Source organism: Bombus pascuorum, chromosome 2, assembly GCF_905332965.1.
Source record: "Bombus pascuorum chromosome 2, iyBomPasc1.1, whole genome shotgun sequence".
Taxonomy (NCBI): domain Eukaryota; kingdom Metazoa; phylum Arthropoda; class Insecta; order Hymenoptera; family Apidae; genus Bombus; species Bombus pascuorum.
Genome location: NC_083489.1, coordinates 18,927,441 through 18,950,248, shown reverse-complemented (window position 1 = coordinate 18,950,248; position 22,808 = coordinate 18,927,441). Strand labels below are relative to the sequence as shown.

At 28.5% G+C, this 22,808-nt stretch overlaps 6 protein-coding genes across 14 annotated transcripts; 2 read left to right on the top strand and 4 right to left on the bottom strand.

The window, feature by feature from the left end:
* Positions 1-27: 27 nt before the first annotated feature.
* LOC132916867 (tectonin beta-propeller repeat-containing protein) lies at positions 28-8,376 on the bottom strand. Of its 4 annotated transcripts, none has more exons than XM_060977262.1 (25): positions 8,137-8,374; positions 7,767-8,025; positions 7,493-7,675; positions 7,026-7,178; positions 6,848-6,940; positions 6,541-6,721; positions 6,242-6,465; positions 5,966-6,169; positions 5,713-5,891; positions 5,499-5,631; positions 5,185-5,411; positions 4,968-5,099; positions 4,738-4,894; positions 4,502-4,664; positions 4,330-4,433; positions 4,112-4,251; positions 3,684-4,032; positions 3,461-3,611; positions 3,181-3,377; positions 2,891-3,100; positions 2,707-2,808; positions 2,495-2,630; positions 2,235-2,426; positions 1,470-1,627; positions 28-1,387 (listed from the first exon to the last, which is right to left on the bottom strand). In XM_060977262.1, exons 2-25 carry the CDS (start codon positions 7,989-7,991, stop codon positions 1,337-1,339), a joined length of 4,044 nt encoding a protein of 1,347 aa, XP_060833245.1. In that variant the 5' UTR covers positions 7,992-8,025; positions 8,137-8,374; the 3' UTR covers positions 28-1,336. The 4 variants fall into 4 exon arrangements, with proteins under 4 accessions (XP_060833245.1, XP_060833247.1, XP_060833248.1 ...); XM_060977263.1 differs by lacking the exon at positions 28-1,387 and adding an exon at positions 1,851-1,996 and having other exon boundaries at positions 1,496-1,627; positions 8,137-8,376; XM_060977264.1 differs by lacking the exons at positions 7,767-8,025; positions 8,137-8,374 and having other exon boundaries at positions 7,026-7,244; positions 7,493-7,634.
* A 520-nt stretch (positions 8,377-8,896) lies between these two features.
* On the top strand, positions 8,897-11,741 carry LOC132916883 (cell growth-regulating nucleolar protein). Its single transcript, XM_060977308.1, has 3 exons — positions 8,897-9,346; positions 9,418-9,785; positions 9,866-11,741. Exons 1-3 carry the CDS (start codon positions 9,222-9,224, stop codon positions 10,468-10,470), a joined length of 1,098 nt encoding a protein of 365 aa, XP_060833291.1. The 5' UTR covers positions 8,897-9,221; the 3' UTR covers positions 10,471-11,741.
* A 415-nt stretch (positions 11,742-12,156) lies between these two features.
* LOC132916887 (putative inositol monophosphatase 3) lies at positions 12,157-14,248 on the bottom strand. The gene is made up of 5 exons (XM_060977316.1): positions 13,678-14,248; positions 13,271-13,519; positions 13,027-13,187; positions 12,848-12,965; positions 12,157-12,764 (listed from the first exon to the last, which is right to left on the bottom strand). Exons 1-5 carry the CDS (start codon positions 13,934-13,936, stop codon positions 12,523-12,525), a joined length of 1,029 nt encoding a protein of 342 aa, XP_060833299.1. The 5' UTR covers positions 13,937-14,248; the 3' UTR covers positions 12,157-12,522.
* A 292-nt stretch (positions 14,249-14,540) lies between these two features.
* On the bottom strand, positions 14,541-16,824 carry LOC132904462 (ubiquitin-conjugating enzyme E2 W). 2 transcript variants are annotated; one of them, XM_060955000.1, is made up of 4 exons: positions 16,621-16,824; positions 15,618-15,968; positions 15,461-15,536; positions 14,541-15,319 (listed from the first exon to the last, which is right to left on the bottom strand). In XM_060955000.1, exons 1-4 carry the CDS (start codon positions 16,660-16,662, stop codon positions 15,306-15,308), a joined length of 483 nt encoding a protein of 160 aa, XP_060810983.1. In that variant the 5' UTR covers positions 16,663-16,824; the 3' UTR covers positions 14,541-15,305. The 2 variants fall into 2 exon arrangements, with proteins under 2 accessions (XP_060810983.1, XP_060810984.1); XM_060955001.1 differs by lacking the exon at positions 16,621-16,824 and adding an exon at positions 16,303-16,338.
* On the top strand, positions 16,744-21,421 carry LOC132916874 (N-acetylneuraminate 9-O-acetyltransferase). Of its 5 annotated transcripts, none has more exons than XM_060977286.1 (12): positions 16,744-16,866; positions 18,023-18,166; positions 18,253-18,349; positions 18,416-18,674; positions 18,771-19,028; positions 19,100-19,335; positions 19,398-19,619; positions 19,694-20,015; positions 20,089-20,328; positions 20,403-20,693; positions 20,766-20,984; positions 21,091-21,421. In XM_060977286.1, exons 2-12 carry the CDS (start codon positions 18,052-18,054, stop codon positions 21,214-21,216), a joined length of 2,385 nt encoding a protein of 794 aa, XP_060833269.1. In that variant the 5' UTR covers positions 16,744-16,866; positions 18,023-18,051; the 3' UTR covers positions 21,217-21,421. The 5 variants fall into 5 exon arrangements, with proteins under 5 accessions (XP_060833269.1, XP_060833267.1, XP_060833266.1 ...); XM_060977284.1 differs by having other exon boundaries at positions 16,779-16,916; XM_060977283.1 differs by lacking the exon at positions 16,744-16,866 and adding an exon at positions 17,534-17,727.
* A 2-nt stretch (positions 21,422-21,423) lies between these two features.
* LOC132904460 (mpv17-like protein 2) lies at positions 21,424-22,733 on the bottom strand. Its single transcript, XM_060954996.1, has 3 exons — positions 22,442-22,733; positions 22,127-22,288; positions 21,424-22,035 (listed from the first exon to the last, which is right to left on the bottom strand). Exons 2-3 carry the CDS (start codon positions 22,283-22,285, stop codon positions 21,598-21,600), a joined length of 597 nt encoding a protein of 198 aa, XP_060810979.1. The 5' UTR covers positions 22,286-22,288; positions 22,442-22,733; the 3' UTR covers positions 21,424-21,597.
* Between the last annotated feature and the right edge of the window lie 75 nt (positions 22,734-22,808).

Genomic DNA, 22,808 nt, shown 5'->3' with positions numbered 1-22,808 from the left:
TTGCGTATTTATTAGAAAAATATATCATTTTAAGGAAAATCAAATTTATTAATAATACAATTTAATTAAATATCTGAAATTATAATACATGTTCATCAATAAGCTGTATATATCAGTATAGACAATGGCATAATACAAGTTCAATGGTTAACATGGCAGAGCTTAATATTATAATTCGAACAGAATAAGCTTCAACATTTATAATAAAAACAGATTTATAATTAACTTACTACTAATGGTATATTACAATTATTCCAATATTACAAATTCATACAAGAGAGAGTCTATAAAAATTTATAATATTTACCTGTAGTAATTTCAAAACATTTTCCAATACTTTAAATTAAGTCTTTACATAAATACTCAAATGTAAAATTATAGTATTAGAGGCACTACATGAACTTTATTTATACAGGAACATTTAATGTATTGTTTTCTAAAAAGGAATGAAACATTTTTTAAATACAAACCAATGCTTTACTTTATGACCCACCTATTTAAACATTTATATACACGAATTTTTAGCGATCTTTTTAAATATGCCGTTTTTATAAGTAGAAAAAGCATATGATAAATAAAAGATTACAAAATAAAAAAATACAAAGCGTTATTTGTTTTATTATAATCTCGATTCATTAAATATTTTCATTAACAGCCTCACATTACCATTTCGTTTTTATTACTCCATAATAATAAAAATAATTTATACCTAGGCGAGACATCTTGTATACTTTAATTTAGTTCTAACGATATTATGTAATTATTGAAAAATAAAATTAATGCTTCTTGCACTTTCTATTCAATATGAATTATTTGCTAGTTATTTAAACGCGTATATTTGGAATGTTTTGTAGATTGTTTCAATATAAAATTTTATAATAAAATTATACGAATAGATTTTATTCGAATAGCTTAGTGACGTATTCTATAAATAATCTTATTGATAGTGTTATTTTCTTTGCATATATTTATATCTATTTTCCTCGTTAAATGAAAATAATAGAAAACAAGTAAGCTATTTCATTTTAAGAACAACGTAATTAATTATACATTCAATCAGTATTAATTTTTGTACGTTTTAAGTAAGATAACATCTCTATTATTTATTAAATACATCCATCATAGAGTTCAGCTTGTATTATAAAATTGAATCAATTGCAAAAGCTAAGCCTATAGATACGTGTAAAACATACATATCATTGCACATGCATTGACTTTTCTTATTCATGAAAAATATATGAAAATCAAATAGTAAAGTATTATATTTCTCTATAATATTTCCAATATTGGCTTGTATGTGACTAAAAGGATCATTATCCATCTAAAAGTCAGGCGCTTACTTTGTTTTATTTACAAGTCCTCCTATACTTACATGTTGCCAATTTGCCTGTCATAATAAATGTAACTATGTAATGTGATTCAATGACAATTTAGCGATATAATAAAACTATATAAGTTATCAAACTTACCCCTATCCCGGTTGCCCAACCAGTCCCAGCAGGATTTTCATCTGTAATACCTATTCTACGACAAAGTATACCAGCTCCTGAAACTGCCCAAACTTGGCCCTGTTCTCTTGCAATGGCAACTTGTCGAAAGCCTTGTTTTGCATTTGCAACAGCCATATCTGGACAATATAAGAGCACATTACATACTGAAAATGTAATAAAATAAGCAGGATGAACACTATGATTTTTGTAATCATGAAATAATTAAAAACAGTTCATAACTTCATAGTAAATTCGTAGTAAATTTTAATGTACTACAAAATTCGTAATAAATTTTAGTGTACTACAGAAATTCGACTAAATTTGTTATAACACAATGCGAAATAAGTTACAACTATATACCTAAAGTATACCTATAGCAGAGAGTACATTTAAATAAATGGATGTTTTGTGTATATTTCCAGTGTTTACTAATAGCAGGATTACTACAAAGATTTTTCCAAAATATGCAGCCTTTGGGGATAACACCATATATTTTTCTCTCTTTTCTAGAAAAGATCAGATGGGTTTCTGATGAAATCATTGCATATGCTCTGATAAAACATTATTCGTTATTATTCGTTAGTTCCAATCTTTATCTAACTACACATTAGTGCCAATACAAATTGTTTCTAAAAATTAAGCTAGCCAAGTGTTTAAAGAAGTTACAAAAATCACTCCTGGAATCTATAGGCTTGGGGAATGCTGTCTATTAGTGTCCATTCGATACACAAATTTAACAAATACCTATGTGTATGGGATCATTCGGCATCACAGGAAGCGTTTGCCAGTGCGTTCCTTCTGGGAAAACGTTCACTTGCACACCATGGCGTACAGATAATTTACCCGCCATATCTAAAGCCCACACCACGTCTTTTCCAACAGAAATCTGTTTCAAATGAGCACCTGATGGTGGTTCAACATTCTGCCATTGTATTCCTGAACAATCAAATAATAATTAGGAAAGATTTCAATAATAACAAAGATATATTCATACTATTATATACCTGTTGGTTTTGCAGGAGTAATACCTAATCTCCAGTAAGAAGAACCATTCTTTCCAACAGCCCATACTTGCCCGCATGGACCACATGAGATACCTACTAAAGCTTGATCACTTGGTATATGTTCCCATGAAACTCCCTATAAATAAATATTAAATAGTTTTATTAAAGTAAATATTTATGACATTGATGTTATAAATAATTTGTAAACATACCATGGGGCAAGATTCCGAAACACCTCTTCTAAACAAAGCTTCGCCATTAGAAGCAATGGCCCATATATAAACAGGAGCATCAGAACCAGGTTTCCCAGGTGCCTACAAATAAAAATGTAAAAAGTTACTGTTTTAGCTTTATGTTTTATAAAAAAAAGCAATGCACGTTTTTAATATTCCTTACATATAAAGAAACATCAAGTAATTTTGTGTTCCCTAATTCTTGCCAAGGTCCACTAGTTGTTAATTGACACCTTCGAAACCATCGTCTTCGTCTAACGTAATCAGTAAACTGTTTTTTACCGTGATATTGAGAAGGAAAATCTCTAGCATACTGCCATCCGTCTCTATCGACACCTCCAGGGGTATGAAAATCTACTATCCAATCTGACACCTATTATAAAGTAAAATATTTTAACACAAAACGTTTGAACTTTGTTGCTTTAATATTATAAAGAATATGTATATCCTTGCCCAATGCCAGTGCATCGATAATAGTTTAGTATGTTCTCGGGTACGTTTATGTCGTCCAGATGCATCACTCCACATATAACGATCAGTTGGAAGACCATGAGATGTGTATCCAGTTACCGGATTCCAACGCTGATTTTCATAAACATAATAATTGTGAGTATCTACCATGCTGTTTATTCCCGTATTACTATCTAATCCTGTATAAAATAATGTATAAGATTAAACCATACCTCTATGCCTTTTAACAATATAATTTTCTTTTTATTTTAGAAAATATTACCTTTCAGGAATAAACCACCCCAACCACCAGTATATACCCATGCAGTACTACCATATCCTATTCCCCATGTTACACCAACAGAACAAGTTTCAACCTTTTTTAAATGTCCACCCATTTGCCTCCAAAACATAGTAGTTGGATCAATTATTACCTACATAAAATTTTCATTACAATCAAGTTACAGAAAGTTGGTACTAATATTAATATAGAGGTTATTACGTACAGATATGGATTTATAAAATATGTTACACAATGTCATCAATCCCTTGATTCGTAAATGAGTAATGCTCTGTGGTAATAGTCTGTGGCTATAGCAAGTAAATTCCGTATCATCGATATAAATTTTATATCCTCGTGGTTCACAAACAATTTCTAAAGTGAAATCAGAACCAGGTTTTAACGGACTACCTCCGTTTCTCTCTTCGTCTCCCCATTGTCCATTTTGATATGTATTTCGTACAATTATGTTTTCTTTTAGTCTTGGATTAAAATGTAATGCTACATCATGGCTATCCATTACGGACTTTTGTTTCATTGATACCGTTGAATAACAAACAAAATTAATTGATAGCCTAGAAATTGAAAAAATGTCAAATACTTTGAAATATACAAAAATGTTAATAAATATAATTGTAAATTATTATGTTTTACCTGTCAGCATCATCATGAATACAAGCTGTAATTTTTAGAGAACTGCCATATCCAAAACCGTTTTGCAAAACACATTCAAAAGGTAAGCCTTTTCCAGCATCCAATTCTTGTATATAACCATCATTAGAAAGTTGATTTTCCTATAAATAATTCATATGTAAAATACTAATGTAAAAATTTGTTGCGTAACATACTTCAGATAAAACATGTTAACTTACTTCTAAGGCAGCAGGGTCATATACATAAACATCTCCTAATGCAGTTGTAGCCCATATTGAATTAGGACCAGGTTTCCCATAAACATTATTCATTTTACAAGAAACTAAAAAATATAAAAAATATCTTATATTATCTATTTTTATATTCATTAAACATAACATACTTACATACCTGAGGTTAAGTGCGCTAGCCAGTCTTCCATTTCAGTGTCACTAGAAAACTGTAATCTAAGAACTTTAGAACGAGGCATACGAGGAGTATGAATCGCTATCCGTGGATTACCTGGTTCACTACAGCATATTACACACATAATCTCAGACACGGGAAATTGCATCTGAAAAAACACTAATTAAAATCTCATTAAAATATTAGTAAAAAGATTATTTTACATTTCTCATTTAGCTTACAATTGTTGTCGCTCCGTCCGAATTTAAAATAGTTACAATTCCAGAATCTAAAGAACCATTGTCACTACTTATCCATTCTAATTCAATAATGCAATCTTCATATGAAGTACTCCCCTTAACTTTGCATTTTGCATCACCATTCTTTATCCAAGATGATCTGTAATATATCATTATAAATAAGGAGATCTTCAATACATTAATTTCAATTTTATATAGTTATCGAGCCTTACTTCTCAACTACTTTTTCGTATATTGATGGATCGTATTGTACTTTTTGTAATCTTTTTTTTAACTCCTCTAAAATATATATTCTCCATGTCTCGGCTATATCGCCGTGACCTGTACCATTTGTATCTGCAATCCTACAAATTTAAGTTAAATATGTAAGTAACTATTTTATTATAAAACAATTTTATGATTTACGCTAATTTACAGTATCAATATTACCATTTCGGGGGATTAGATGTGTCAACAAAACATGCTCCAGCTTCTACTTTATACCAAGAGGTATCACATTCAGCCCAATACATTGCCCCAGAGCTCTCATCTTCTCCGTAAACACCGGAATCACTAGTCAAGTCAGGATCAAAAATACTTCCATCTGTTTCTGGATGAGCTTCAGCACCTACCATGGAACCAACTGAATGAACAGGGCTCCATGCAGCTGGATTGATCTACATCATTTTAGTTTCAAACTTTAATTTTAGCAAGAGATGACTGTAAGTGAAAAAATGGATGAAAAAATTATATTATCTATTAACCTTGACAACATTCCCCATCCCTTTTCCAGAAACTACTATAGATTCTCCAGTTTTAGTTAATGACTCATTCGATATAGTTATATTCGCAACGCTAGCTTCGGTTAAATCATCCATATCTAATGAATTCGCCGATCTACAATTTTATCAATTAAGAAAAAAATAACATCATTATAAAATTATAACTAAAATATGTATGAAATAATTAGAAGTTTACCTTTTCTTGCCATCATTTAGATATATATCCTGGAAAGAAGTTTGCTGTGGATTTTTATTAGAAGTACCATCATTCGTACGTTGCCATAATTTTAAAGATGTTGGTGTTGGTGCAGAACGAGATTGTTCTTCCCATTCTCTAATCAACATAGTACCTTCGCTAGTACTATGTGGTCGATTCTGTAAATATTATTTAATTAATAAACAATATATTTGATTGTTTGTAGTATTTAAAATTTATGCAAAATAAATACCAATGATCCCCAACTTTGATGCCTCTGTTGTTGAGGAGTACCACACATACTATGTCTATTACTCGATGATAAACTAGCATTGCTACTTGCTCGACTAAGCTGAAGAGGTGCATTTATTAATCTCCATTTTTTACCCGTTAATTCCGATTGTGTAATGCCAGAACGATAATATAAACATCTATCCTCATGACCAATAGCCCAAACCTTCAGAAATGTTAAATATGCATATACACACAACTTATTAAAGATTATTCTTTTCAGTATGAATTAATTTACCTGATCATTTGGAGCAACAGATACTAGTGACATTTTACTTAACATTTCCACCCATCCAGTGCCAGCACCCATTTGTTCACATACTCCACTCATTTCACCTTTAATGCCTTTTCTGAACCATACATTTCCATCTTGAGTTACAGCCCACACGGCATCTGTACCTACACTAACTTGTATTAATTTTAAATCTTTTTGTGGAGGATCAACTTCTACCCAATCCTCTCCTACAAAATAACATTATATTCATCAGTATGAAAGATTGTATCAAATATTATTATGATAGTATATGTTATACATACCCATGGGATTTTCTCTAGTAACACCTGTGCGCACGATTGCTTTGCCAATCATTAATACAGCCCATACAAGACCAGTAATTCCAACACTGATTTGACACACTTCATATCCATTTGCTAATTTTATAGTACTCCACCTTTGACCTTCAGGACAAGTTGTACTAGTTCCAACACGAAACATTACCTATGCAAATCATTGTTAAATTCGTAATAACATTATAATTATAGGAACCAAAAGTACAAAATTTATTGTTATAAATTATTTAATACATCACTAAAATATTTCAAAAGATTCTTTTAAATATTATACCCTCCCATGAGCAGTTACTGCCCAGACTACAAGGCATCCAGGATTACCTCCAGGTATTTGATTTCCACCCACAGATATGTCAATAAATGGTTCCTAAAAATATATGGTATTGTGCATTCCATAAATCTTTATAAAAATTCTTCAATATTATTATAATGTAAAGATTTAGAAACCCTACCTTAGTTGCATCTTTATGAAGAGGTGCAATAGCACACCATGAATTCATAGCACTATATCTCCTATATCTAACCCATTTCCTTCTCCTGACGCAAGATTTCCATTGCTTTTTCGTTGTAAATGTAGCTGGAAAATCAACTGCATATGTCCATCCCTACCAAAATATCAGATTCTCTGTGATCATAACACTTTGTTTCGATGTTGACAACTGACAACAAATCTACATATAAACAGAAAGTCACAAGAAATATGACAACAGAAGCAATTAAAAATGAATTACTCCATTATTAACTCATTGATAACTACATCCAGATTGTTAATATACAAATTAAAATGTTTTAAATTACAATTCATAAAATGAATATAATCATTGTATTAATAAAAAATATTAAATCAACAAAGCAAATAAAGTAAATTACAAACAAATAATCTAATCTCTATTATTTAAAGAAATTTTATCATATTTACATCATGATCTAACGGTTGGCCATCTAATGTAGTTTCTATTTGCCAATCACCTTCCCATTGCCAAGCCATGGATGGTAATCTTACTTTATCTCTGCTACGGTCAACTGTACCATCTTGATTAGAAAAATTATACCTATCTGTAGGTAATAATCTCCCACTAAATCCTTCTAAAGGAAGCCAACGCTGTAAATATTGTATTTTATTAAAATCTGAATAAAAATTACGTATAAGCATAATTGTAATCATCATTTTTTCAATGACATTTTAAACATACTTCATTTTCATATATTTCCTCTTTGATTCTTATAGGTACATCTAAGCCATGCACGTGTACATAAACTTGACGATCGCCACCTATAGCCCACATAAAATGTGGTACTGCTGATAATTGTTTAAACTCCAGGCCCAAGTACATGAATTCTCTCCACATAGTCCCAGATGTTGATAATCCAAACACACGTCCCTCATTATTTATAGCATATAAGTACGAGCTTGGCATTTCAATATTTTAATAGCAAAACGCTTTAATTCTCCTATAAAGTAATATTTGTATTGATACCAGTGGAATTATACTCCCGTCAATATTATTAGATGCTGTGTTACTGAGTAGATTAATAATGAATTTAAGGACACATGGATAATACCTTTATGTATTTAAAAATAAATATAAATTATCCTCCCTGCACTGCAGGTAATATTAAACAACAGATATAACTTTCTCTACATAAATGTCATAAGATAAAACAATAATCGCGAAAAATTAATCTTAGTTATAATAAATTATTTATATTTTACATTTTACATCATTAAGATAATATATTATATACATAAAATGTTTTAAGTTAAATTGCACTCTATTTTTACGTGAAAATTCAAATTAATAAATTAATAAATTGTCAATCTAAAAATAAAGAACATTTTTCAGAATGACACACAACCAACTGTCATTTACTGATTACAAATGTGAATAAAGATGTCGATATATTTATCACATAAAGGTGATATCTATTTAAAACTTAAAATATTAATAGACGCAATTTCTATCATATTTCTTATATAAGAGGAACTTCTTGTACATCATATAATATTTATGCATAATATAAATATTATAATCGACATTATGTTATTTTATTTCTATTCAATTTCTTGATTACATGCGTGGTAACTGGTAACACTGCTTCTCAAACTCACCTCCTTTATGATCCTTATGATCCTTTCTTTAGACGTGACAAATCATCTTATTAATTATTTAACCAATGCATCTTAGCATTTATTAAGTATATATAAAATTAAGTAATGTCTATAATATTTAAATCCCTCTTGTTTAATATTTTTTAACCTACAATATTCTTATATTTCAAAAATAAGTAAAATATTAATAAGAACACATATAATAAAACATTTAAATCTGTAAAATAATTATTTTAATATTATATGATAAATACGATTTATTAAATATTTTATACTATCACTCCTATATGACAAACTAATTTATTGATTTCTATGAAAATTTATGTGTGTTCTGGTTCTGTAATTCAAAATCCATTGTAAACGCGACCTAATGAAGCATCCAATTGCACGTGCGACGTGCTACTAATTCGAGAGTGGTGCATCCAGTTTAAAATACTGCAAATGTACATGATTTGTAGGTTATCAAACGTTTTGTATATTCGTCCTTATTTATATTTTGTAAAATCATTGTTTATTTGAAGTAAAAGTATTATAGAAAATGGTTGTTTTTACTTGCAACAATTGTGGTGAAACGCTACAAAAGCCAAAAGTTGCGAAGCATTATGAATTTCAATGTCGTTCCGCACCCTTTTTAACATGCGTCGATTGTTTCAAAGATTTTCGGTAAGTATTAATAAAATTGGTATTTTTCCATTATTTTTAATTTATTAAGATGTATCTTTGATTGTTTCTAGAGGTGAGGAATATGTAGTCCATACGAAATGTAAAAGCGAAGCTGAAAGATATGGAGGCAAGGATTATGTTCCAAAAGCTAATGCAAATAAGGGTGAAAAAAAACAACAAGCATGGATTAATGTAGTAAATAGTCTATTAAATAGTGAAACGAACTTATCAACGGCAGAACGAAACTTTTTAAATACCTTGTCCAAGTATGAAAACATTCCACGTAAAAAAAATAAATTTTTAAATTTCATAAAAAATGCAGTGGGTAATAGAACAAATCAATCAGTAGTTAATTCTGTGTGGGATAAAATGGAAACAGCTTTTAAAAATAGTACACAAAGTACTAATACACAAAATGAAAAACAACAGCAGGAAAATGGTAAGTTCATAATAATTACTTTAATGCTTATTTAATTATAATTATAAATTTCTGAAACATTATGTTTAATATATGAATAGGTAAAACAAGTGAAAAAGTAAATAATGGAGAAGATGCAAATACACATCAAGAAAATAATATAATTGAAAATCAGAATAATGAAAATTTAGACAGAGAAAATCAAAATGAAGATCATTTGAATAAAAATGAAGTGAATGGCATGGGAAATGCTGACGCTGATACTATTAATGATGTTAAGAAAAAAAAATCGAAAAAGAGAACAGTATCTGAAATAGTACAGCAAGCGGATGAACCTATTGTCAAGAAGAAAAGTAAACATGCTGTAGAGGCTATAGAAGAACCAATTTCTAAAAAGAAAAATGAAGATATTGTTACGGATGTTCCTACAAAAAAAAGTGAAGATGCTTTACTTTCTGAAACATCAATCAATCACTGTGATGATACTGTAGAAAAATCAACCTTCAACTGGAGAGATACCATCTTAGATATAGTAAAGCATAAAGGAGAAATTTCTTTAAAAAAATTACAGAAAAAAGTACTTTCACGGTATATGAACTCATGTTCAAATAATATATTGGAAGAAAAAGCATCTAATAAATTCAATAAAAAATTGAAAAAGATATCAGAAATAACCATTTCTGATGAGAAAGTAACTTTAGCTTAAATTGATTGATGTGTATACTCGTACATTTTTTTTCAAAGAAAGTACAATATCATCAGTAAATGTAATTTATAACATTAACATACAACATTATTGCAATGAAAATATAAATTACTTTCGCACAAAATAAAGACTATAAAAGAATACTGTTATGATCTTTGTCCATTTTATGAATCAATGTCTGCAACTTATTTTTAAATACATTCAATTCTTTATCCTTCTTCCTTTCAAATTCTAAGCTAGCTTTTAATTCTTTTACTGTAAATTCTATTAATAATTCGTGTTATGACAATAATGTGTAATTGGAGCTCCTACATATTCAACACAAGGATCGTGGAAAATGAATAGTAGTGGACGCCGGCGTCATAGTGAGTAAAAATACTTACATGTTCATTTGAGAATAGAATATTGTGTTTGAAAGTGATTGTCTGGGAACAATAACGTTCTAGCTTGCTCTCAAAATGGATACATAGTACTCTGATTACCGGAGAACTATCTTCGTAATTCTAAACAGTTTGATATTCTGAAAATAGCTCTTGCAAGCTTCGGTTAGAAGCATGTTATCTCAAATACAATAATTGAAGGATTAAACGTTCGATTTAATTGCATTTGTCTTTTCGAATACAGAAATCAGGAAAAATTAATTAGGGCGAAGTTTAAATGCTTAAGTTTTAGTTAAATTAATAATTTAAAAAATCAAGTACCATAAAGTAAGAAAAATTAAATATGTAAATATGATTGCAACATTAAAATTACAAATGTCATAAGAACTTCGAAAAAAAGAAAAAAAATACAAAAAGAGCAGCAGTGGAACTGATGAAATAAGAACATCAAATTAGCCTTATTCTGGAATTTTGAAATTTTTAATTCCAGCCCATGCAGTAAATGCTACATACACATTGATGGTTATTGTAAGTAAAAACAATTAATCTAACTACATTCATTCGTACAAAATTACGAAACTGCTGAACACTTTCAATCTGAAATTCCCTGTAAGTGATGAATATGCTTCATTGTATCCATTTACAGTCTATAGTGAATCTATGACTTGATCTAACAACTTTTCTTTCTACGTTATTCTTTCCTTTTTCCAAAAATATTGTAGACAATAATCAAAGACCTAAATTTTTATACATCCCTAATCACAGTCTCACTTCATTCCTAGCTTAAAAGAAACTGAAAGAAATTGTAAAGTGTAGGCACAGATCAATTTTCAGTGAACAAGGTTCTGTGAGTTCTATCGGATAATAAGTTCTCGGCAAGTTTCTTATCGTCTATCTGAGAGTAAAAATTTGCGAATTTGCTCTTATATGGATACAAAATTTAAGAATACTCTCGGGAACAACTATCAGAAGAAACTCGACACATACCTTAACGTAATCGGCACAAATGCCAAGCACTCGGGTTCGATTTCGGACACTATAATCCCAATTTTTCACAATTCTATAGCAATGATTCTGCGAATGCTCTTTAATTGAAATGTTGTGAACAGCATTTGCAGAATTATTACTGTAGGATTGGGAAAAATTGGGAAGATTAGATCAAAATCAACAAGAGCATTCTTCTGCTTTTAGTTTATATACATTTTCATTTCTTTTTAGTTTGTTCATTTGTTCTTAAAGTTCATTGTATCTTATTCGTATCAACAGTAACAAAATGTTGTTATACAAGATGTATTGTAGAAAAACATTTATTGTTTCTTTTTTTAAAATAAAATGAACAGATAAAACTTGTTGAAAGTATCACAGAATTTATCTAAAATTAGTCTATCAATGAACAACTATAAAATATATAAAATATCGTGACAACAATAAATAGTACAATATTAATTTTTTATAATGTAAAATTATTGTATAGAACATGCTCACTTGGAAGTATTCCAAAAGAATATTAAATATGAAACTTTTAAATAAATATTTTAAACAAATTATTTGCTTAGGATAGATTGAACTCTGGTATCCAGTCTTTAGCATATTTGTGATCTTTAGAAAAGAGTCTTTAACAGGAAAAATGACTTGAAAGTTGGTAATAAAATTCGAAGATTTAATATTTATGTTAAATATTTGAAAATTTATCTAAATACCAAGCATGATTACTCATGGTAGCCAAAAGGCCCCATGTAAGTACTTTGGAATCATTTGGACCAAAGCTTATTAACTGTTGATCAAACAATTGAGTAACTGTTCCACCAAGTGCAGTAAGAATTGCAGTTCCAGCACAAATGTCCCACTTTTTTATTGCAGTCATGTGAACATACGCAGTTACATTTCCACTTACAACCTCTAGAAATTTGTAACCTAATCACAGATAATATAATAAATTTACTGATTCATAACAATAGAGCAGAGATTAATCTAAACAATAAAATCAATACAATTACCTGCACCTGCTGCAGAAACAATTTTTACATCTTTACCAAATGCGATCTTAGTAACATTGTGAATTTGGCCTGCATGTGATTGTGATACAATCAATATTGGTGTTCTCTCATCTTCTAACTAGTTTATTAAAAAGAAAGAATTTGTAGGATATGTTATTGATATTTTTTTTGTATGTTACCTTAAGCAGTACTTGTAAATTTCTTGAAATTGCGTGATTAGTCCATGACCAAAACAAACTAGAATTTTGTTTTGTTTCGAATGGTTTAAATATAACACCTATTACAGGTTTTCCTTTAATAGCAACACAAACCATGGTTGTAACATATTGCAGCAAATTCTCTGAATTACAAATAACATATTAATAGAAGGATAATAACTAATTAGTTATATAATATATAAAAACATATAATTTTTATTAGAACCTGTAAATTCCTTTGTTGCATCAAGAGGATCAATCCATACTGTAATGTCATTTGTATTTATAATTTCATCCTTAATATCATACTCATTTAGAGTATTAATATTATCTTTTATATTTGACACAGTAACTTTATCACAATCCTTTGATGTTTCCTCTGATATTACTGTTATACTTGGAAATGCTTCACGCAAAGAATGATACATTGCACAATGCGATCTATAGTCTGCTTCTGTTACTGGATCATTTATGCCTATCAAAATTAAAAACAGCACGAAATTACTTATGCGATTATGTATGTTGTTATACATCATATTTTTTATACTATAACATGAACTTTGTAATATATCTGTATCTAATAATGTTCTATATCATTTATACATATCTAAATAATACAGATTACTTAATTACCCTCTTTCGTTTTCCCTTTACTTTGTATTTCAAATTTAGCTTGGTTATGAACTGCTATCACTTCAGAACCACCAATTTCTGCTGCTCTTATAGCAGCAGCAAGAAGTAATTTTAAAGAAATATTCTTGTTCTGTACATTTGTATACTTTTGTTCATTTGTATACAAAGTCCGATTCGTATACAAGTATAACAGACTTAATAATATAATGATTCCACAGATAATAGTTTTCCTCGTTCGAATACTCATTCTGATATGCATAATATATTTCTCCCTCTTATTAAATTAACGTACACGCATGACATCGATTTATTTAATACAGCGAAACATTGTAATTGTCCCATACGCGGCCATTTTTATTTTATTTGAAATTCCCAGTAACATTAGATCTTTATATCTATGTGCATGATTGACATGAAACTTGAAAGACATACGTGCTTCCTTTAATTTTAATATTTTATCATATATTTTGTAAATATTTATTTTCTTTTTAATTTTTTTTAAATGCATTGCATGGTGACTTCATATATTAGTAAGGTTATATTAGGTTAGTTGAATGTATTGTAAATTTAATCAAACCTACTAGCATAATATAATTTACGTAGGTAAGTTTAATTTCGCTAATTTTCGTATTAAATTATAGAGAAGTTAATGTGAATTAAGTTATAATGAATGTATCATTGAATTAAGTAATTTATTTTGAAATGTATTATATTAATTATCAAATACAAACTCTTTATATCATATATATTATTTTAAACTTATAGCATTATAAAATATTGAAATGGTACTACTCAAATATTATTCAAACCCCTGAAGCATTTCTAGTAGTATCAATAATAACAAATCGACATAATTTCTCACATTATTCTATAAAAGGTTGAGTTTTATTGATTAATAATAATACATGTCAGAATTCTAGAGAAATTACGTGCAACTTAGCATATTTCAATTTAAAAAATAGTGAAACAGTGAATAGCATCCTGATTGCCTTTAAGAATTATGTAGAATTAAGTAATATTATACATTCAGATCGTATATGTTTATACTTATAATTAATTTAGATTGCACACCGTAATATTCAAGTAAAATAATTGCTTATACATTTTTTTACCTAAACTGATGATACAGTAACAGATGAAATATTAAATAAAAAGGATAACAAGCGTGACAACATTCTATATTTTTAAGAATACTATCCTAATAATGATTATTGCAATATATTAATTTGATACCATCTTATAGTGCACTTCCTACACAAATAATGAACTTTCATTGCTTGTCAGTATTATGTGTGCACTTCTCTTGGCTGCATTTTTGTATTTTGTAACTTATACTTTTTCTATTCAACTGTAGGATAATATGTATCATTTATAATAACATCATAATAATTTATAATTTGATAACTCACGCATTTTACATCACTTCTTTATTATAATAAGTAATATGCAGCCTTTGCTTTTTTTTGTTTTCTAACTTATGCACCTAATTCTTTAAATATGTGATAAAATTATTTCAGCAATTTCATCTATGAAACTTTAATAATTATTTTAAGACACAAAAATGTCATTCCACTTGGTCCAGCAATAACTGCACATTGACAAGTTGTTAATAAGTTTTGCAGTTGCTGTTACACATTGTCATCTGTTTAAAACATAATAGAAAATGCTACATGATTTTTGTAACAAATATTTATTAAATAATCAAAAAATGTTATATCTTATTTTAAAAAAACTTTGTACAACGATAATGTATCAATTACATGTTATATAATATGATGCTTACCATGATACCACCACTTTGTCTTCTTTGGATTTTTACTGCATGTTTTTACATAAAAGGAATTATCAGGTGGCCTCTTCTGCAGTAAAAAATAGTTATCCCTAAATATCTTTTTAGTAGGTTTATATGAAAAATTTATTTTCAAAATTTTCTTTCTTACCTTTTCTTTACAACTGCTCAACATCGATACAATACTTAAACAAATACTTTGCACACTCAAAGCTGGAGACCAATCTTCAGTTAAAATGGATAAACAGATATGACCATTGCTGTAAATATGTGGATGTATCGGTATATTTCCACCTATGAAAGTCACTTCTGGCGAATCAAAAGGATATTTAGAACTGAATCTAAATTGCAGTTGAAATTGTTCGCCTTCATATAAGGTACCCTTTGCACCTTCCATATGAACAATCCATTGTGTTAAATTTTGACTAGTAAGATCTTCATCTACATGTACACCTGGTGGAGGTTCGCGTATTAAAGATGTTAACTCCTTCTGTAACCTCCGCTGAAATGATATACCCGTAGAACTGATAACACGTAGAACTATCTAAACTCTATATAACTATATATTAAAAATAGATAAACACATGTAACTTCTATAATTCAATAGAATTGCTTTAATTTTAATAATCATAGTTCAAAATTTTCATTCTAAGCATTCAATAATCACATTCAAAGGAATTCAGTCTATGTTTAATGTTTCAAAAATGCTAATATAATTTTCATATTCTGAACATAAATATTTTATGTCAATTATTTTACACGCATAACTCATGAGATTTTTAAATTATTATATATATTGAAAACCAATCGACATCAACATATAATGAATAACATACTGAATCATTTTTCGGAAGCATAATAAAAATTAAGATTCCTATTATTTATAAAAAAAGCATTAAAAAACGGAGAAAACTTTCGATTGAGACAGAGTAGTAAGAACTAGCGCGTCTAATTTGACACAAAACGTCATCCGAGTTTGATGAATAATATGCGAATGGATTTTCCCTAAAATAACATATATGTAAGGCGACAGTCATTCAATTTTGTAAAAATACACTGAGAATCGAATAATTTAATTAAATATTGTGTCGTGTGAAAATATAAAGATGCACAGAGGCCCAATATGTATTAAAGAAATTTTCCTACTAACTTACCTTCGATGGGGACATTGCCGCCATTGTCGATTTATCGCTCATTGCAACATAACATGAATTACTTTGCTTTGTTTATTTCTCGATCGAAAAATGTAAAGTTGCCGCGGCCAGAGTGCATCGCATTTTTTTCTCTCAAATTTAGTATTACGCCGTCATGCGTTAAAAAATAGCGGTTAGCACGGCAGTCAGAAAACGCGTAGTGGGGATCTACGTAAATCAGTTAAATTTAACAGGCATTCCCAAGAGGTACTAAGGCGAGTACATAATATACGATTGTTGCTATACCTATACCCATGGTTGGTAAATATTTGATCAAAGTAGATTAGAACACAACAATTTCGTAACTTGATTCATATTAAAGTCAAATAAACTATAAACCAATTATTCTCGTTTGATGTTTTATAATTTAATATGTTTGTCAAGTTTTTCTATGTAAATAATTGTTAAATATTGGTTAAAGTACATACTTGATTAAAGTAGATTAAGACATAATATGCAATTTTGTAACCTTGACTCTAAAATAAACAAAAAATCAATTCTTTTCATTTAAAGTCTTGTAACTTAATATCTTTATAAATATTTTCTCTACAAATAATTGGTAAATATTGTTTAGATATTTAATTAGATAAATATTTTATTAAAGTAAATTAAAACACAATAATTTTGTAATCTTGACTCCTATAAAAATCAATTCTTTTCATGTGAAGTTTTATAATTTAATATAAATTATAAATTTTTACTATATACAAACAATTATGTATATAAAAAAAAAGGCTGTGACATGTGTAATAAAGATTGAGTAGGGAAATATGTATTTTAATTTCTGATTCTGTTTCTTCAGGTCTTTTTTCTGGTTTTGTAAAAAAATAAAAAATAAAATAAATATTGTAAAAGGTGAAAGGGGACGTATATAACAATTAATATCTTTTTTGTTTTGTTTAGGGATTAAGTCGTAGATACCGTAGTTTTAATCTATCGATTTTAGGTATATTGCAAATATTGTATTCTGTTTATTTGCATGGTATGACACGGTATAGAAATGACCGGGAACGTTGGACTTATAAATTGTTTGAAATCATTGTCAATGAAATAAATACACGATTCATTGTATTATTAATTTTATCAATTAATAAAATAAATTTAATAAAATTTACGATTGCGTTGTAAGTTGCAATGAGATGGTTAAATTCATTCATTAAACTATTTCAATTATGATGCAATAATTCTTAAGAGAATTTATGAGTTATACCTATATGTAGATAATTATATTTATATAATTATGTTTGTATTAGTCGAATGCATAAATAATCAATTTTATTAGTTTTGAAACATTTTAATGCAATATAAATATTATACCTCTATTCTTATAAAATTTATTACAAAGATAATCGTTTTATTCCAGTGTCAATGTAATCAGAATATAAATTATTAATGACTTCAGCAGAACACTTTATTAGTTTAATTACTGTGGCAAGTGCTAAAAAGTTAGCTACTGCACTTGTCTTGTGTTTTATTCTTTATCATGGATTAATGCACCTCATATATGGTAAAAATATTTACATTTCTTCGATCTTCTTTATGTTGCTTATATTACTTTGCATTAGTAGCATAAATCTTATGATTGTTATTTAGGTAGTGATTCTTGTAAGTGGCTATTAACAGAAGGAAGGTATAAAGGAGATAAAGAATGGCAACCATATGGCTGTATGATGCATTACTATACACAAACGTAAGAATTTAAATAAAATTTATAGAGGTGTATTATATTTTCTAGAAATATTTTTTCTTCATATAGAGACAGTCGCAGATGTTTAAGATATCTAGCTTTCATGGGCCACCGTAACCATTTTGCATTTATTGGAGATATTAGAGTCAGACAACTGTATAGATCTTTCATATCACAATTTATAGTTGATGGGAAGGTGTCAGATTTAACAGAATTACCAGACAATTCTGATTTAAATTTTAATGATGCACAACTTAGATTAAATGTACAATTTTTATGGAGGTCTCAATTGGATAATTTTATGATAGAAGACCTTAGGAGCTGGATGGTAATTATCCATTTTGAATATAAATATTTTCAATTCAATTTAAATTAAATTATATACATATTTAATAATGGAATGTTAATAATTGTTACTTTTCAGAAAATTGATGCACCTAGCTTAATTATTTCAGGCTGTGGCGCAACAACAATTCTTGCTAATAATAATAGTGATGCTCAATTATATTCTGAGTATAGCATGGGGTTAGTGAGACTTGTGCAACCAGTAGATTTTTTAGTTAAAAAAAATACAAAATATTTATGGATGCTACAAGATCCTGTATTAAAAGAAAGACTGCCAGCTCAATTATCAGGCATAGATAACAGACAGATTAATTTATGTAATAAAGCAGCAATAAAGGTAATTTTTATTTAGTTAATTTATGGATAATTACTTTGAAAAAAGTTTGTTTACATATTGATTACACACAGATACTATCTCATAGTGAGGCTCATATATGGGAAAGCAGTAAACTTGTTGGTGCAGGTGTGTTAGAACAAAGCCCAGATGGATATTTAGCGAGTCCTTTGTCTTTAAGACACAAGGTTCAAATATTGTTGAATACTTACTGCAATGATCATATGAATTTTGATGATGGTAGTTGTTGCAGTTACCCAGAACCAGCTACAACATTACAGCTATTAAGCTTATCTGCACTTGCTTTATGGTAATCGTTTTTACATTGTTATACTATATGTTAAGTAAATAGTAAGTGACAATTCATTACAGTATAGTAATTGGTGGTGGAATGTGGGTGTATAGAAAATTTTGTCAATATCGAACTGAAATTTCTTACTCACACGTTACCACTGTTGAGGTGGAGAATACTGAAGAAGCAAATAATTCTGAAACTACACAGATCGAACAACCCAAAGTACAAGATTTTTATACATTAATGACATCATTGGCTCTTTTGTCAATCATCTTATATTACTTTTATTTATGCGATAGGTACATGAAAGTACCTTTTTCCATCTGATATTATTAATAATTGTTATTAATAATGAATTTTTATTCGTATTTAGAACAAATTTCTTCATGAAGGAGAATAAATACTACAGTGAATTTAGTTTTTGGTTACCACTTGGATATATATTGGCACTTGGTTTATTTTTTACTGAAGATAGAGAAAGAGGACCAAGAACTTTAAATCGAGAACAAACAGATGAGTGGAGAGGATTAATGCAAGCTGTAGTGTTAATCTATCATGTTACTGGGGCTAAGAACGTTTTGCCCATTTACATGTACCTAAGATTAATTAATTCTGCTTATTTATTTCTTTCTGGATATGGACATTTTTGTTATTTTTGGCAAACAGGCGATGTTTCTTTAGTGAGATTTGCACAAGTATGTATTATTAAAATATTAATTATCATGCATATGAATGACATGTTAGATATATCTATTTGTTATTTTTCAGGTAATGTTTAGACTAAACTTCTTAACAGTGTCTCTATGCCTGTGTATGAATAGGCCATATCAGTTTTACCATTTTGTCCCATTAGTTTCATTTTGGTTTTTAGTCATTTATTTCTTAGCATGGCTACCACCAAGAATATATTCTGGTAATTTGAACGAATATGGACCCAGAGCTTTGCTTTATCTCGCATTGAAACTTTTAGGTCTTGTATCAATGATTACAATACTGTACATGTCAGAGGTATCAATTTATAAATTATCTACATATAAGATATATATTATAATAAAAATGTACAATGTATGATCATTTAATAGGTATTCTTTGAAAAAGTATTTGTAACAAGGCCTTGGAAAGCATTATTTGTTACAACTGACGACGATATACGGGAATGGTGGTCACGTTGGAGGGTGGATAGATATAGTGTGGCTTGGGGTGTAACTTTTGGGGCAGGTCTTGTAGTTTTGCAAAGGATAGATCACATTCCAGGAACTGCATTATCTTCCTTGTTAGCGTTAATTTCTCTAACCGCTTATACTACTTTTACGATATTGTGTCATTCAGTATCTGAATGTGAAGAAATTCACTCATATATTGCGTTTATACCAGTAATTATCTATACATATATCTTATTTTTAAATTTATTTTCAAACGATTAAATTTCAATTTTTTAATTACAGATTATAGGATATATAGCGCTTAGAAATGCATCATTAGCATTACGCGGCAAACACTCAGCTCTTTTGGCTGGTTTAGGTCGCATTAGCTTAGAAACTCTAGTCGCACAAGGTCACATTTGGTTGGCAGCAGATTCACATGGCGTATTAGTTTTATTGCCTAGGTTTCCAGTATTAAATCTGTTAGTCACATCATTCATCTTTATATGTGCAAGTCATGAAGTAAGTATTTAATTATTTTTATATTTGGAATTGATTATGTTCAGTGTTATATGTTGATTTTTATAGAGTCTAAAATGTATCATAAATATTTCATTTACTTTGACAGATACATAGATTAACCCAGGTACTAGCACCATATGCAGTACCAAATGATTGGAGACTGGTGGCTCGTAACTTGTTATTATTTATTGCGGTGCTTGTACCTATTGGTATTCATGATGGAATGTTCTGAAAGGCATTTTTATACAATTCACTGTATGAAAGACATTTTATGTACATGTAAATATAACTGTGTAGTAACTGTGTAAGTTCATAACATTTTATCATGAAAGCTTTGTGAAAGAGAAGAATATTTAAAGAAATTGGTACTTATTTAGTTTTTTTCTTACTTTATTAGTTTTTATAAAGAGGAAAATAAATAAGTCAAAACACAAGAATGTTTCTGTTTCTAAAATATTTATACATTATTTATATGTATATATTTTCATCTTTTAGATTGATAAATAGAACATGTACAATTTATAACTTGTAGTTATTTATTATTTTTTTTAAATAACATCATTATGTATTACTTATATATTTACTTAGATAATTCGTCTACCTTAAAAATTTATTAATGCAAATTATTTCTTGCATTGTGTATTAAATTATCATGTTTCACATGACTAGTATACACATCATAGCCTAGAGATATAGTATTATCATAAAGTACTCTATATCTATTTGGCAGAAAGTAAAAATTAAAAATTTGGGCTGGTGGCCAAATAACCCATTCTGCTATGTACAATCTATGTGCTTTCTTAATAATTTCACCTTTTAATTCTGTCCAAGTACTTTTTTCTAAAATACCTAATGTTAAAAAAAACATTGTGATGCAAAGTGGAGAACACACTAATTGATCTATAACAACCTTTTTCAAAACAATAGCAATCGTACGACCTGGTAATCTATTATCTAGATATTTATACCAATAATGACATACTATACCAATAGACATGCCAGATAATGCCATGTTTCGTGTTCTATTTATACTCCATTTATCCCATTCATTCTATAATAGAACAAATTATAACATATATTTTTCAATTGAAAATCAAAACAAAAAGAAATATTGCATTGGAATAAAAATTTGAAATAAGTACCTTCAATATTTCATAATGTTGTTCTAATACATCTCCTATGGCAGAAAGAGAAATAGATATTGTTACATTTGTATAAAGTAAATATTTTTGTGAAAATAACTTTTCTTTAATAACAGGTACTTTGCTCAAAATTAAACTTAAATTTCTGGTAATGCTCATAATCTACAAAAGGTAAAATGAAATAATTCTCTTGATAGCTGTAATTTTGAGGTTAAATGTAATAGGTTAGCTTATAATCTATTGCATTTATGAATAAAATTTTCTTTAGTTAAAACAAATATTGCAAATTATTAAAATAATAATTAATAAACTCACAGGTAGAAATAAACATTCGATGCACTGTTTAACAGTGATAGTTATTTTTGTTAATATTTATAATGGAAAAATCTTTTTCGCCAAATATCGTCCTACACGTTTCATAAAATTAGTAAAAGTCAGATTAGGTATTTTAATATGATAATTTCACTTTAACTTATGTCCACAACATTTAAGTTCAAATTATTTTTGAGAATAACGCAGATCGCAAATTTAAATTATTTTATCTACATGTAGAATATTTAGAAATTTGAATACCGTGTTTATATTTACTTACTATGCATATGCCTAAATAACGGAGATTATGCTTATTTTATATATAAAAATGCAAAATTGTATATCAAAAACCAAATTTATATTAAGGAAA